This window comes from Carassius gibelio, chromosome B13, assembly GCF_023724105.1.
Source record: "Carassius gibelio isolate Cgi1373 ecotype wild population from Czech Republic chromosome B13, carGib1.2-hapl.c, whole genome shotgun sequence".
NCBI lineage: Eukaryota > Metazoa > Chordata > Actinopteri > Cypriniformes > Cyprinidae > Carassius > Carassius gibelio.
The window spans coordinates 18,822,272-18,837,191 of record NC_068408.1 but is presented as its reverse complement, the minus strand read 5'-3'; the positions used below and the strand labels follow the sequence as shown (position 1 = coordinate 18,837,191).

At 40.0% G+C, this 14,920-nt stretch overlaps 1 protein-coding gene across 1 annotated transcript; it reads right to left on the bottom strand.

Moving 5' to 3' along the window:
* Positions 1-318: 318 nt before the first annotated feature.
* sh2d4ba (SH2 domain containing 4Ba) lies at positions 319-12,790 on the bottom strand. Its single transcript, XM_052573146.1, has 8 exons — positions 12,575-12,790; positions 11,982-12,141; positions 11,527-11,674; positions 6,033-6,171; positions 5,261-5,555; positions 4,555-4,682; positions 2,371-2,591; positions 319-998 (listed from the first exon to the last, which is right to left on the bottom strand). The coding sequence occupies exons 1-8, from the start codon at positions 12,747-12,749 to the stop codon at positions 906-908; spliced, it is 1,359 nt and encodes a 452-aa protein (XP_052429106.1). The 5' UTR covers positions 12,750-12,790; the 3' UTR covers positions 319-905.
* Positions 12,791-14,920: the final 2,130 nt, after the last annotated feature.

Below are 14,920 nucleotides of genomic sequence, written 5' to 3'. Positions count from 1 at the left end.
ATAAAAAAGACCATTGACCCTCTGTAGGGTGATGTGCACATATTTTGATCTGATTTCTCTCAGTGGAAGATACAGAACGACTTTCTCTCTCATGGAAAAAGCTACAACTAAAGGGTGGACTGAGGAAACTGTCTTTTCCTGTTGTTGTTAAAACAGTCCTTCCTTAGTCACAGTTTCTTTGGATGTATTGTTTCAGTGTCCACACTGGCTCTTATTTACATAGCTTTTTCCATTATAAAGAACAGAAAATGGTCATTCTATTTCAGATACATTTATGCGTGTGCTATATGAATGCATTTGACTAAACAAATAATAAAAGAGAAGAAAACGGAACGCTATTGGCTTTTCATTTACAGAAAAAGACTGATCCATGCACAGTTCCTTTACACCAGGTTAGTCTGTGTCTACACATTTGCACTTAATTAGTATAATCTGCTTCATTTTAATATATTTTCACCATGTTTATTGTAATACTACAAACTCTTCTTAAAATTCAGTCCAGGAAAGGCAAAAAAGCCCCAAAGTTATACATATCACTGTATAATTTGTATAATCTGCTTCACTTAACATTTTACCAAGTTTGAAACCAGAATTCCTCATATTTTCCTAAAAAATCAGCACAGAAAATACAGTCACAAAGGTCTTCATATTTCTACATAATTAGTATAATCTGCATCCTTGAACACATTCACAATGTTTGAAATAAGAATTCTTACATATTTTCCACAGAAAAAAAGTATTTCCGTTGAGGCCTGATCATAAGGCACTTTAACTCAGAGACAGAACACAAGGACCAGAAATCTTTTTTTTTTTTTTTTTACCATGTTCTTTGAAATGAAGTGAACACCCTGCTACATTAGATACCCACCAGAGACTGGCCTTTGAAGTCTTTAGCATGTAAGGAATCATGGGAAAAGCCCTCCGAAATCCACAGAGGGCCCAGTCCGCTTGCAGGCCTCCATCAGCAGCTCTTTCCCTGTAGTTGTGATGATTTCCTCCTGAGAGCAGACAGATGTTGCCATTTTTCAGTGCACTCTGCATTCTAATAGAACGAGTACAAGATTTCTGTTTGCTGACACACAAGTGGCTGGAAATCATCTTATGCTAAAAGGGAGCATGCTATGTGTCATTCGATCTATTTTACTTATTCAAACTTACGCCAAATGCGGCCTGAAATAGTGAGGGCAGTCTTGTTTCCAGCAATGCTCTGACTTGCTTTTTTATTCATTCGGTGATTGTCTCTATCTGAGCTAAACCAATTGTAATTTTCATATATAAGTAGACAGGTTCTCTATAGTGTTTTTTATTTGTTTTCACCATATTGCAGAGGCGTGAAGCAGGAACGCTTGTTGACAGTTGTACAACGTTGCCTGCATTTTCCATGTAACTAATGTCAGAGATTTCACAGCTTGTGACTCCAACTTTGACAGCATTGCAGAAAGTGAAATACGTATCCATGGCTACACGTGCTATGCTGAAGGCTTGTGGAGATGCCTAGCCAAGCTCTCAGTTATTGGAAGTTGCTTCAGTACAGATTACATTACATTGTCTGACTCAGGAATCAGCCCTGACTCCTAATCCATTCCTCACATGTTGAGATGTTTCAGCACTTTTAGAGATCCAGAGACATTTAGATGGACCTAACTTTAATCCTGCACAAGCTGTCATGTATCTGGGCTTCAGAGCTTCTCCACAGTAAAAACATTGTTCTGGAGAATGATGAAAACTTACATCTGAAGCTACAAGCGCTGAATGGCTGCACAAGAAAGTAATTGTTGATTTCCAAACAGCTGAAGGCAGTTTATTGGCAAAGGCACATTCTGCCATCATTCATTTACTTCACAATACATGTCCTAAACATACGTTTTTCATGGCAAAAGGGTGGTTGTTTCATTCAGTATCGTTAGATAAAGATTGATTAGTTTGTCAAACAAACTGTGCTCCTCCCTTCTGATCTGGGCACAGCATGAGATCCAGGTTGTTCTTCACTAAAACGTTCGATTTTATAAATCTCCATCCAAAAGACTGTATTGAGTACTTTAATCATGCTTTTGTTGTGCTTTGATTTTTTTAAAGCTAATTCCTTGAGCTTCATCCGTCCAATTTCACTGAATGGAAAAGAGCAGTCTGGACATGAATTGCCTTGAACAACATGATGGCGAGGGAATGATTACAGCACTTTAAGCTTTTGTTCTCAAAAAGTACAGGAAATTACGTTATTTTCCATTTTCAAAATTGACTGGTCTTATTGTGAACGATCAATATAAACTATTTTAGATGTATTTTGGTTCGAGAAATGTTTTTATCTTTTGCATTCTTGAGGTTAAAATACATTTTCCCATATGTCACAGACTATCACTGCTCTTTTACCTTGTGGAAGTTGATGAGGTCAGCAAGGGTGGCATGACGGTTTTGGTCCACACCCAGAAAGCTGTAATAGTCCCCAGAAGCATCGATAAGGAAATGCTTGAAACCGCTGGCTGTGCGATAGGACAGTGTGTAGCCCCAGATCCTCTCACTGACCCGTACCAAGAAAGAGCCCTCAGCAGCATTCGTAAGCAGTGTCTCGGAGTCCTCTCGGGAGATGATACCTTCAGCATACACATCACAGGAAACTGTCAGTGGAGCAGCATTATAAACCTTTCTTTATAAAGCTGTTAATCAAGTGTACACTAATTCAAAACAATTTTATGTTGATGTTAACTGAGGCACTTCACAAATACTGGCCTGTTTACCCTTGTGAAAAGGGTTGCTAGATTAAATGAAATTGTATTACTGTAGTTCAAATGTATGTAATTTCATTTTTTGAAACATGGTTACAGTCAGTGGTTAAAGTGGGATTTAGCAGGTGGGAGAACCCTCAAATTTTGTGTAGGTGCAACAGGGAAAAATTACTCGCCGTGGGACAACATATTGAGTATCGTGGTATAGAAATAATTTTTGGGACAAGAGTGTCACTGTGGCACCAAGTATCACAATACTTATTTACTTGATATTTTAATGGTTTTATTTTGTTTTGTTTAGTTTTGACAGACTCTTTCAATAGTGACAAGCTGGAGTGCTAGCCAACTACCTTGCAGTTAACCTTACGTTTGTCACAAGGTTCTGATAGTTTTGCATTTTAAAAATTAGTTTTAATTTTAATATCGTTTTCAATTTTGTTTTAAATTTCAGTTTAGTTTTAGTTAGTTTCATCAATGGTTTTGTTAGTTTTAGTTTCTTTTTTATTTTGCAAAACACATTTCTATATAGTTTTTATTTTATTTTATTTTATTTAGTTTTAGCTTCAGTAATTATATTATATTATTTTATTAGTAATTATAGTTTAGCAGAGCAAACAGAACACTTCCAGTGAAGACCAAAGCAAGACATTTAATTTCATTAATCACCACTGTCGATTAATGTGTACATAAATCACTCAAAATATGTATATCATTTTTAAAATGTCTCAAAAATGGTCTTAAAGACCAGTTTTTTAAGTTTTTGGTATTAACGTTTTTTTTTTACAGAATTCGGTGATGACGGGGAGGAGTGGAGAAGTAATTTAGTATGTTTAAAATATATTTCCTTTAAATGTGCTTTACTATGTTAGTCAACACTAAAACAATATAAGTGTAACCTTACTTCTTTGAAGCAACTTTTATTCGACATTATTACAAAGCGCACTTTTTAAAAGTATACTTAATTATAGTCATGAGTTCATGCTAATATTATATAATCGTAAGTAGCTTTTTGTACTTTGATTTGAAATACACCACAAGTGCAAATTCTTTTTTCCACAAGGGTAAATAAAAAGGTATTTCAGCATTGTTTCCATTGTAATCTTGTTATCTCTGTAATGGAGTCATCAGATGACAGATAGAAAGTGGTATAGTATGTTTTTTTCCATGTATCTCTACCAGCAGTGTTGGTGTAAATCGACACCGTGGCTTGTGTATGTGTGTGTCAGTATGGGTAGGAATGAGTGTGCGTCTGTCCTCTTATCTAGACACATCTATTCAGAATCACACAGACTGATGCGTGGCCCACATTCCGTTGGAATTTCCGACACTCACAAGCCTATTAATCTGCTCTCTTGTCATTTAACCAGGAGTCACATACTGTAACCCGTTCTAACATGACAAAGCTGCAGGACTCATGCCAGTAATTAGCCTAGCAAAGCCTTTGAATTATTGAGCACTCCCCCTCTATTTCTCTCTACTGTCTGTCCGTGTACAAGTAGACGCAGACACACACGCCACTGCTCTCCATCTGTTGGTTGGCTAGTTTCTGGTTTCAAAACAGGGGCTGCTTATTCCACGCTCCATTTCTCTCTCCTCGTGGATCTGGGTGACAGTGTGTACAAGAGGGTAAAAGGGCAGAGGTCTTGAGAGGTACTAGCATATGTCTGCTTCACTAAAACTACTCATGCTTTCCACTTGCTTATGGGCTGGTAGTCATCAACTACATTCTGCAATGAATGCTGACATTGGCACAATTTAACAGGTGATCATGGATTTTAATGCATCGTATCGAGTAACGGGAGACACCAGAGAGGTCATTAAGAAACCTTACCGTGGAACCACGGTGCGATAGCATTGCCATTCCGTTCGTATCCCGCTTGTTTTGGTTTCTGCTCTTCGGTGAACCAGAGAATAACCATTTCCCTGGAACTGGGCCGTGGTGTTCGCACCCATGCAGGGCTAATGGTAAAGAAAAGTGCTAATTCACACAGTTCTTGATCTAATGCATAATTCTTTTGAAAGGACCAGCCTAATATGGTTTGGTGGTTTTAGATGGTCTTTCAATCTGGTTAACAAGTGCTGGTTTGCCTATATTAGAGCATTTAAGAGCAGCTGAACCAACTGAACATGGGCTTGGACAGTTTTGGAGACGAGCTTGACCTTGTCCTAGACCTACAAACCAGCTTAGGGTGGTCTAAAGCATTTCTTCTGTAGGGCATTTTTTATGCACACATATGTAAGGGTGACTGGTAAATGTAATCTTTAGCAAATTAAAAACATATCCATTTTAATTGATTTTTTTTTTATTGACAAAATGCAATACCTTGAATCCGAGTCACTTTGGAATTAAAACGTCTACTGAATATAAAATAACATCGTACTATAGATTTTGGTGATAACGTGAAAATATTTTTCCATGTCAACCAGAATTCTAATTTCTGTGTGTTTCAGATAAATACAAATTAGCTTAAAGCACACGAATATAGTATAATCTATATTCAGTGTCACATACTATTATTTTTCTACAGAATGATTACCTGTCCATTAGTGGTTGTGTTGCTGTTGTACTATGTCTGCGGCTTTGCCTGCGCCGGTACAGAGGGGGTTCTGCACGCTGAAGGCCGGGCCTGGGACGGACTTCATTACTAGAAACAGTACTAACAGATGGTTCAATGAAAGTACTGTGTCTCCGGTGGGATTGTTTCTGGAAATGGCCACTCAGGCCAGCAACATGGCCTTTCTCTATGGCCCGTAGTGACTGGCGCTTATACTCATCTCTTGCCCAGCGAGCCTTTCTTGTCTTCTCCTCATCAGCTTCTTTTGAGCGACGTACTAAAGCGGAAGAAGTAGAAAGAATAGATGGTCAGATGGAGAAAAGTTTATAATAAAGGATAGATTGCATGCAACTTTGCTGGAAAATTGCATGCAACTTAGCTTATGCAACATATATAATGCTTATAAAAGTTGTGGAAAGTGTGTTTTGGAACATGGCAGCTGGTTTCTAGCTGGTCCAAGCTAGACTGTCTTTGTAGCAACGAACTAGCTGCTATACAGTTGTACACCAGGTAGAACATTGACTAGGTAAATTAATTGAATATTGTTTAGTCGAGATGAGGGATCATGGTATTTTGATGTTTAGTTTAGTTAAAAAACAACTTGACTAACATAACCATCTCTCTCTCTCTCTTCTCTCTATGCATAAACACAGCAACTGGTATTTATCAGGTAACCAGGTTTTTATGATTAATTTTTAAACCTTTGTGGTTTGACAGATGAAAATGTATATGAAGAAATAACATCTTCACTCACATTGATCCTCCCACTCTTTGTCACGTTGTTCACTTTTTTTTTGTTCTTGCTCAAGGGACATATATAGTTCCTTCGCCCTTTTTTCCTCTGCATGTCGTATGTCCTCCTCTTCCCTCTGCCTCTCCTCTTCCTCTTGTTTCTGTGTGAAAGTAACACATTTGTTTTTGTGACAGAGAGGGTGGTGACAAATCAAATGCACCTCAGTCCTTACTTAGGCTCAGTATGTTGTTCTAACTCTTGCGGCACTAATGTATTAGCACGAGTGGTTCATTAGCGGTGTTGAAATGGAAATCATTTGGTTGAATAATTAATCCTCTAGGACAATAACATTTGGCAGGATGGTTGTTTGAGATACTTAAGCCGTGTAATTATTGGCATAAGGTAATTACCAATGAGGCGTTATCTGAAAACAGACACTCCTTGTCTAGACCACTAGTCCAAAAAAATTACTGCAGTTTAGGTCATGAAAGTTGCTATGGACAATATTGTTCATTCTTGTTCATTTAGTATGGAGATCTTTGTCTTTGAGTTTGCTTTCAAGTGTCTTCTCATAAAACTGAAGAACGTCTAACTAAAACAACTTTTCTCTTTTCGTTGTGCCTCGACAGTCTTTTTAAATATTACTTAAGGAGTATTGTGAGAGAAACACTTCAAAGTTTAATGACTCAGCACTTTCCAGTAAGAGGGATGATATGTGGGCAGTGATAAATGAGCTCTTTAATATTTGACAAGTTTCTTTAGAAGGTCTCATTACCAGGCCGCAAATCATGGCTAACCATCAAGGCCTCTTTGGGAATCTGCAGTGTGAATATTGAAAAACGGTCGTGCCGCCTGCCCCGACTCCTCCTACGCTCTGCCATTTTCTTTTTCTTCCTCTTTGAAAAGATAATGCCATCAGTGCAACTTCTGAATAACTAATCATGCAGTACTGGAGATGCCTTTAGGATCTTATTTCCTCTTTAAGATTAATTGACTCTGCCCTCACTGTCCTACAGACAAACATTCTTATTCATTCTTATAAAGTTGACAGGTTTTTGACTTGGCACAATACCATGCATCTAGATTTTGGGTCAATGACATCATTTTAAAAATGCATAAAAATACAAATTCATGTTTACAATGGCATGCCACCCCCCCCCTCCCAGTAAAGTAAAGTTTGATATAGTTTTGATATCGGAGATGGTCATCTCTACGCGATCAGCGGGAGCTCAGTGATCCTGTATCCGCCTAGAGCAGTCTCAACTTGGCTAGTCTTTCTGATATGTGCCACTGGCTCAGATGTCTCTTTAGTAGATAAACATAAAATATCATTCGTTTTGGGTAAATCTAACAGGTAATCTTTGGTCAGTATTCAATTTATCTGTTAAAATGAAAATAAAAAGCGGCAAATGATATAACATTTTGTTTCATTGCAATGGCTGTATAAATACACATTTCCCTGGACTAAGTACATTTCTGCTGCTATTATAATGTTTAAATGGAAAAAAAAGGAGGCAGTGGTATTTGATATCCTTTTTCGTTTTATTGTAAATATACAAAGAGGAAAACTGCAGTAGCCCAGGTGAGCTGACTGGTCTGCTGCTGTTTGCAGAATTACCGGATTTGCATCGTAGCGGACATCACACTCTCGAGACGAATGCACAAAGTCTGAACTACCGAGGATGCAAGTCCAAAATGTGCATACTTTGTATTGAGAAATGAGCGCAGACCTATGTCACCAGACTATTTGCCTAATCTTCCCGGTACTTTAGACCGCGGTGGAAATGCAGAAAGCAACATGTCTGGGAGGAAAATAGTTCCTTGGGAAAAAAGTGCCTGTTACAATTGTTCTGGGTAATCTTGGTGGAAACACGCCATCAGTTCCTGGAGGGCTGGAACCCTGCAGAGTTTATATGCAACCATAAAAAATCACACCTGAGCCAACCAATCAAGTCCTTCAGGTTTATTTGAAAACTACATGGTTTGTGTGTTGGAGCAGTGTTGGAAATAAACTATGAGTTCGACACCACTGGTCTACAGTGTTTAATTGAATGTTGCTTTAAATGTTAATGAGCTCCGCTGACCCAACCCCCCCCTTCCGAGCCGCTCTCTGAGAGGCTGTTTTATTTAGCCGCATTCATCGTGAAACTCGCTAACTGATACATTATTAGGAAAGGCAATTTGCAAAGATTCATTACAAAATATTATACTCACTACTCTAGATCGGCTGGATCACGAATGATTCACACAAACATAGACGCATTTAGGCAGATTGGGGCACATACCCCTCAGAAACAAATGAAATCCACTGTTTCAAGAGGGCGTAGATATTAGGAGTAAATGACGACTGCTATGTTCATTATTGCATTCAACAACAGAACACCTCAGTGTAACGATTCCACACAGGAGACGAAAGATCCAATTGCAGTGTTTAATGGGGTAATCCAGTTTCAAAATCCAAACAGGCTAGAGGTCAATAACAGGGAAAGCAGTCCAAAAACAAGAAACAAGAAAACACAAGGGAACGCAAGAAAACCGGGTGACGGAAAACAAGGACACCAAGACACAGATAGAAAACAGACCGGTTTAAATAGATAGGTGAAGACGATGAAAGTGGAGACAGCTGAGTGCAATTAACAGGTGTGCAATTAACTGTGATGAAGGGACAAGGCTTGTGGGAAATGTAGTGCCTTCATTGGGGTGCCTATGGGGAAGTGAGACCACTAGTGGACACCCAGGGAAACACAGACCAGATACTGTGACATTACCCCCTCCTCTAAGGAGCAGCTACCAGATGCTCCACCGAACACAAGAACAAACCAGGGAACACAGAGACCAAGAGGGAGGTGGACTGGTGGAGGATAAGGGGGAGGGACAGAATGCCGGGTCCATAGAGGGAAACAGAGACAGGAAGTGAAAAAACAATACAACAACAACAAGGAGACCAGGAGGGAGGTGGACAGGCGGAGGACTAAGGGGAGGGACGGAGGGCCAGGTCCATAGAGGGAAACAGAGACAGGAGGTGAAAAAAAACAAAAACAAAACAACAACAAAACAAAGAGGCCAGGAGGGAACGGAAAGTTCAGCGTCCCAGGCCGACAGGGGAGGAATCCAAATTGGAGCAGGTTGAACAGGAGCCCACTGGGATGGCACAGATGGAACTGGAGCCCACCACAGCCAAGCAGACGGGACCGACGCCCACCAGGGCAGTGCAGAGAACCACCCCCGCCCTGCGGTTGAGACAATGGAGGAAGCCCAACAGGGTGGCGCAGAAGACCACCACAGCTGTGCGGTCGAGACAGAAGCCCACCAGGGCACAGGAGAGCAAGTCTAGTTAGGTAAGCCTGAAATAGAGAACATGAACAGGTTAAGGGTGGCCTCCGTGACCCTGAGGAGATGGTAGATGGTCTCCATGGCCATGACAGGGCAGGCGGTGAGTTCCTGGATGGCCTCCTTGACCATGACAGGATAGGTCGAGCACTCAAGAAGTTCGGCTTAGATGTGACGAGGCTCTGTTAGCTCAGCACAGATGTGAAGAGGCTCTGGTAATTCAGCAGTGACGTGAAGAGGCTCTGGTAGTTCAGCAGAGATTTGAAGAGGGTCTGGTAGTTCAGCAGAGACATGAAGTGGCACTGGGCTGGCGCCATCTTGCGCAGTGGGGCTGGGCTGGCAGCCATCTTGTGCAGTGGCTCTGGGCTGGCGGCCATCTTGTGCAGTGGCTCTGGGCTGGCGGCCATCTTGTGCAGTGGCGCTGGGCTGGTGGCCACCTTGTGCTGTGGCGCTGGGCTGGCATCCACCTTGTGCTGTGGCGCTGGGCTGGCGGCCATCTTGTGCAGTGGTGCTGGGCTGCCGGCCATCGTGTCTGGAGAGATGGGTGTGGTCTGTGTATCCCATTGACTACAATGTTGAAGGTAACTGGTGAACCCCCAAAAGTCCAGGATCTCCAGCCCCTTCATCTCCCACCCAGGCAAAGGGTCATCCAGGCAGTTGTTCAATAGGTCCTTCATTATACCCCAGCCCCACTGCCACTGTCCAAAAGACTTGAGCCAAACCACCCACTTCACTCCCCTTGTGACGGAGGGTGGTTAGGTTCCACAGTCTCCCCATCTGCTCCTCTATGGTGGTTGGGCAACGGATACGAAATCCCACACCGCTGGATCTGGGCATGATGGTGTCCTTTCTCTAATGATTCCACACAGGAGACGAAAGATCCAATTGCAGTGTTTAATGGGGTAACATCAAAATTAAACATGCTAGAGGTCAATAACAGGGAAAGCAGTTCAAAAACGAGAAACAAGAAAACACAAGGAAACGTGAGAAAACCGGGTGACGGAAAACAAGGACACCATGACACAGATAGAAAACAGACCGGTATAAATATATAGGTGAAGACGATGAAAGTGGAGACAGCTGAGTGCAATTAACAGGTGTGCAATTAACTGTGATGAAGGGACAAGGCTTGTGAGAAATGTAGTGCCTGCAGTGGGGTGCCTATGGGGAAGTGAGACCACTAGCACACCCAGGGAAACACAGACCAGACACTGTGACACTCAGTCGCTTAGGAGACATTCTTATTTACATCTGGTCCAGCGGTGAAAAAATGGAGGACTGATGACAGCTCACTCAAGGTGGATCTAAGGTAAGACACCAGTCCAGTCTGTGCTGAAACGCTGCTGTCAATTAAAACTATTGTGGGAGGGGCCTGTCTGTGTGATGGTGAATTTTTATCATTATATATGTATGTATTCAAACAACTTGTAAATGATGTAATGTTGTTTCTGTTGTTTCTTCTTGAAAATACTATAAAAGGATTTTGAAACTAACATAAATTCACCAGTACATTTTTTAAGTGCTTGAAATGTGTTTTAAAGCAGATGTTTAATAGATTACTCCTGTTCATTTTCCTTTGTGCCCTTATTTGTCATTGACCCTTTCACATTTTAACATGACTTCTGCTTTTCACAACATCAACCAAAAGCAGCTGCAGTTTTGTGTAATGCATTTTCAAACTGGGAAGCAACTAAAACTAACATGACAAAACAAAAGTACTAAGACTGTTTTGGGGAACTAAAAAAAGCCCTTTGGCCCTAATTTTTGTCGTTGATGTAGCAAGTTGCCCTCCTGTTGGTTTCAGATTGAGTATTGATTGCCTGGTTGTTTTCCTCATTGTTCTCTGTCTTTCAAAGGGATGTAGAGAGAATAGAAGTTCAGAGGGCTCACCTCCACATACTGCAGCCATTCCACACACTTACCTAAATAATTTACAGAGACTTCGGTGGAAAACAACATCCACCAAACGAATGCCCTAAAGGTGGACATCCTTGCAGGTCTCCTACAAGTAATTGATCGCTTGGATTGTTTTGTGACTCCCACTGCTAAGCTTGTCCCCCAGCTTTCTAGCAGATGGGTTGGATCCTTGTGGAACACTGGCAACCGTTTTAATCTTGCTGAGGCCAATTAGTGCATTCTCATTTTGCAGCACATTTAGAAGTTGAGGGTTTTGTGGATCAATCACCTTTAGTTTCTCCCGTATCCGTTCTTCCTCCTGTTTGGCTGCCTTCCTGTCCTCAGCTTCTTCCTTCCACTTTCCTGCAACTAAGCGAGCTTTTTCCTTTGTGATGGCATCTCTGAACTTTTGCTTTATTTCTTCTTCTTTCTTCCGCCTTGGAAAATGCCAGAAAAGAATAAATCTTTTAATAAAATAGGATAAGACAATTCCTGAAACAACCTAATTTAACTTTCACACCTGTGTATTTGTTTAGTTTCCTTACTTTTCCTTAATGACATGAGTTTTCCGTATAAACAAAATGAATCTTACATTTCTATGAGCACAGTAAAGCATGAATCTAAATCTCTACAGGAAAATATTTAATATTTTATGTTTTTATTGTGGAAATGAAACGAGTTTCTAATCTTGTCAGTTGATACAGATAAACATCATGGATTTGGTGTTCATCTCACAATCCTCACCACAGCTCTTGGGCTTCTAGCTGAGCCTGTCGCCTGGCTCTCTCCTCCATCAGTTCTTTGACAATCATCTCGTATGGTTTGTCTCCAGGGGCGTCCCCCATTACCCAGACCCACACCTCGCCATCTCTGCCCTGCAGCCACTGTATACTCTTTCTGTTTTCTGGATACAGTGATAAAGGCAGATGTGAAAACTAGACTAGATTATATTTTTAAAGTTACAGTTAACCTTAAGTTAAGTTACTGTAACAAAGAACAGTTGAGTTGTAAAGCACTGAATACTGTATCTGCTTCCAATTGTGAATACTATTTCTGCAGTTGTTTATGAGCACTATTCATTTATAACACACATAAGCCAAGCTTTTAAAAGCTTTCTTATGCTATTCTGGACACCAATATTTTAACGATTCATTAAAAGTCTAGCCAACTGAGATTTCGGTTTGAATATAAAAGTTTTGAAAAGTTTTCAGTAGTACAATAGCACATCATGAGTGTATATCAGCACCACTTGGGATCTACAGTAATAGAGCGCTTGGACTGAGATTGGGCAGACTGATTACATGAAGGCCTAGTAAAGTAAACCATGCCAGACTCACCATCTCTCTCCTTGGTCAGGGGTCTTTCCCAGCCTCCTTCGTGGCTCTCACACTCTGTCCATCGTCGCACCTGCTCCTGACGTATTTTGTAGAAAAGAATCTGCCTCTGCTCCTCATTTAGTTCGGCCAGAAGCTCTGGATCTACAAACATGTCTCTCAAGATCTGTTGCATCATTCTGGACTGCCAGAATCTCCTTTCTAGGATCAGGCTGGGAGAACTGCAAGGTATATTTGGGGCAGAATTCTTTGAGTCAAACAAGGTAGAGTTAACTACCATTTTAGCATGCTTACCTGGAACAGCCTGTAATGTTTTACACCTATAAGTCTTATGAGAGTCTTTGACAACAAATGCCCTGACTGGTTTTTGAAGAATATCTTAGGTAGCTGTGGCAAAACATTTTGCAGTTTTTTTTTACTTCAAGTCACAAACATACTTTTCAAAAGTTTGGGATCATTATACATTTTAATCAATTGATACTTTGTTAATCAAAGACACCTTAAATCAACCCAATTTACTGTAAAACCAAGACATCTTTAATGTTATTGATGACTACTGAACATTAAACACATTTATCAAAACATTTTTGGGGTTTCATTTATTACCTTGTGTATAGAATACTTGTTACATTTGTTGTGTAGAATATATGTTTTATTTGTGATGATATGATATGTGATGAACAGGTCACTTCTCACAGACCTTCTCCAGTTTCTGGAGCAGCACACCCATCCATACTACTTTTTTATTTTTCATTTACCATCCAGTCTTCATGTTCTTTTGCTCATTCTACCCATTTCTTTTTCTTTGCCAGTGTCGGATGTTATATTTTCACTAAAAGGCCAATATTTTAGAGTCTCCACCAAAGCAGATGACGCTGGTCTTTGGTAAGAGTACAGTTTAATAAGGCTGCCAGCTGAGCTCCAGTGAGGGCTCTGTTTCTCTTCTTCCTTCTTTAAGAGAGTAGTTTTCTTTCTATAACTGTAAATCTTCACTTTATGATTTAATAAAATATAAAATAGTCATGTCATTCAAACAGCAATGATGTTTATAATTTTTTGGGGTAATACTTTGCCAGTACACTTGGTAAGTACTTACACTTATTAAATTATAGCATTTTACAATTTACAGTGTTTTCATTGTTCAATTCAATAATGATAGATTTGTATACATGTGTAGAATCTTAAGAGTAATATTAACAGAGAACAGTGTTGTACTGTTATCACATTTTTACATCTTACAATACAAAAAGAGAAAAAATACAAAAAGAGAAGAAAAGAAAAAAAAATACATGTCTCATAAACTCTAAACAGTTGTTTTCTACACAGAAAATCAATAGCTAGCATTCGTCAGCACTGCTGTCTGTGTTCCTAGGTCACTCTGTTTCTGCATTATTCATCTTACTGACCTGCTCTGACTCTTTCAGATCCCTCTGTGTCCTGCCAGTATGGAGCTTCTCGCTGTGTCATTGAAGAGTTGAGCACAGCCAGCTGATTGCAGGTGAATACAGTGGTGCGGTATAGTGTCCCATCAGATCCATGATGAGGGTTTGTGTGGTTGCATCTATGTTGTGGCGAGCCTCCGGTGTGCACTGAAGGTCAGAAGTGTCCCACAGGTGAATAGACAAGGGCTGTTGTCAACCGATAATGCAACTGGATCTCTCTCGTTCGCTTTCTTTTGCTCTCTCACCTTGGCAAGCAAACATGAACACACCCAGAGAGAGAGAGAGATTCTGCTAATGTAATTAGAAACCTCTCTGTTGTCCTATCTAGGGTTCATCTGGGCCCATTGCTCTCTTCATTAAGTCTGTCCTCCCGTGGTACACTGCTAATGTCTTTGCAAGAGAGACTTTGAATTATTCTTAAGGCTATTTAAGCAAATATGATGCTGCTGACTTGTTTGGCATTAATTGTTAATTTGTATTTTTATGTTGTTCGTTCCTTAAATTTTCTGTGTATCTGTGTAAAATATCGCCCTAAACACAGATTGAACAAAGTAAATCATTGTGAGTTTGAGGTTGCATCTGTACATCTTTGGAAATGACTATTGAAACATAAAACGTCATTTTAAATGTCAAAGAAACATAATTCTCTCTCTTTTTCTCTTTCTCTCTTTCTCTTTTCTTTATGTGTCAAGGTTATAGTTCCTTTTCAAAAGATTCTTGAGTTTTTTTTCCCCATACAGCCTTGATGAATGTTAAATAGCAGTGTATATTCCTGCAAGTATTTAGCTCTGATAAAAAAAAAAAAAAAATCAATCAATTTTCAATTGTATTTATATAATAGTACAAGCATATTTCTACGAAAGTATAAAGAAAAGTCATAAAACTTTGATTTGTGACATTTCTACTT

What these genes read in the sequence shown, in the direction of transcription:
- sh2d4ba (XM_052573146.1), bottom strand. Translation starts at nt 12,749, where the DNA reads ATGATGCAACAGATCTTGAGAGACATGTTTGTAGATCCAGAGCTTCTG. An exon ending in CCTGACCAAGGAGAGAGATG is followed by an intron (nt 12,142 to 12,574) that starts GTGAGTCTGGCA and finishes CACTGTATCCAG; the next exon opens with AAAACAGAAAGAGTATACAG. An exon ending in GGATACGGGAGAAACTAAAG is followed by an intron (nt 6,172 to 11,526) that starts GTGATTGATCCA and finishes ACTTTCACACAG; the next exon opens with AAACAAGAGGAAGAGGAGAG.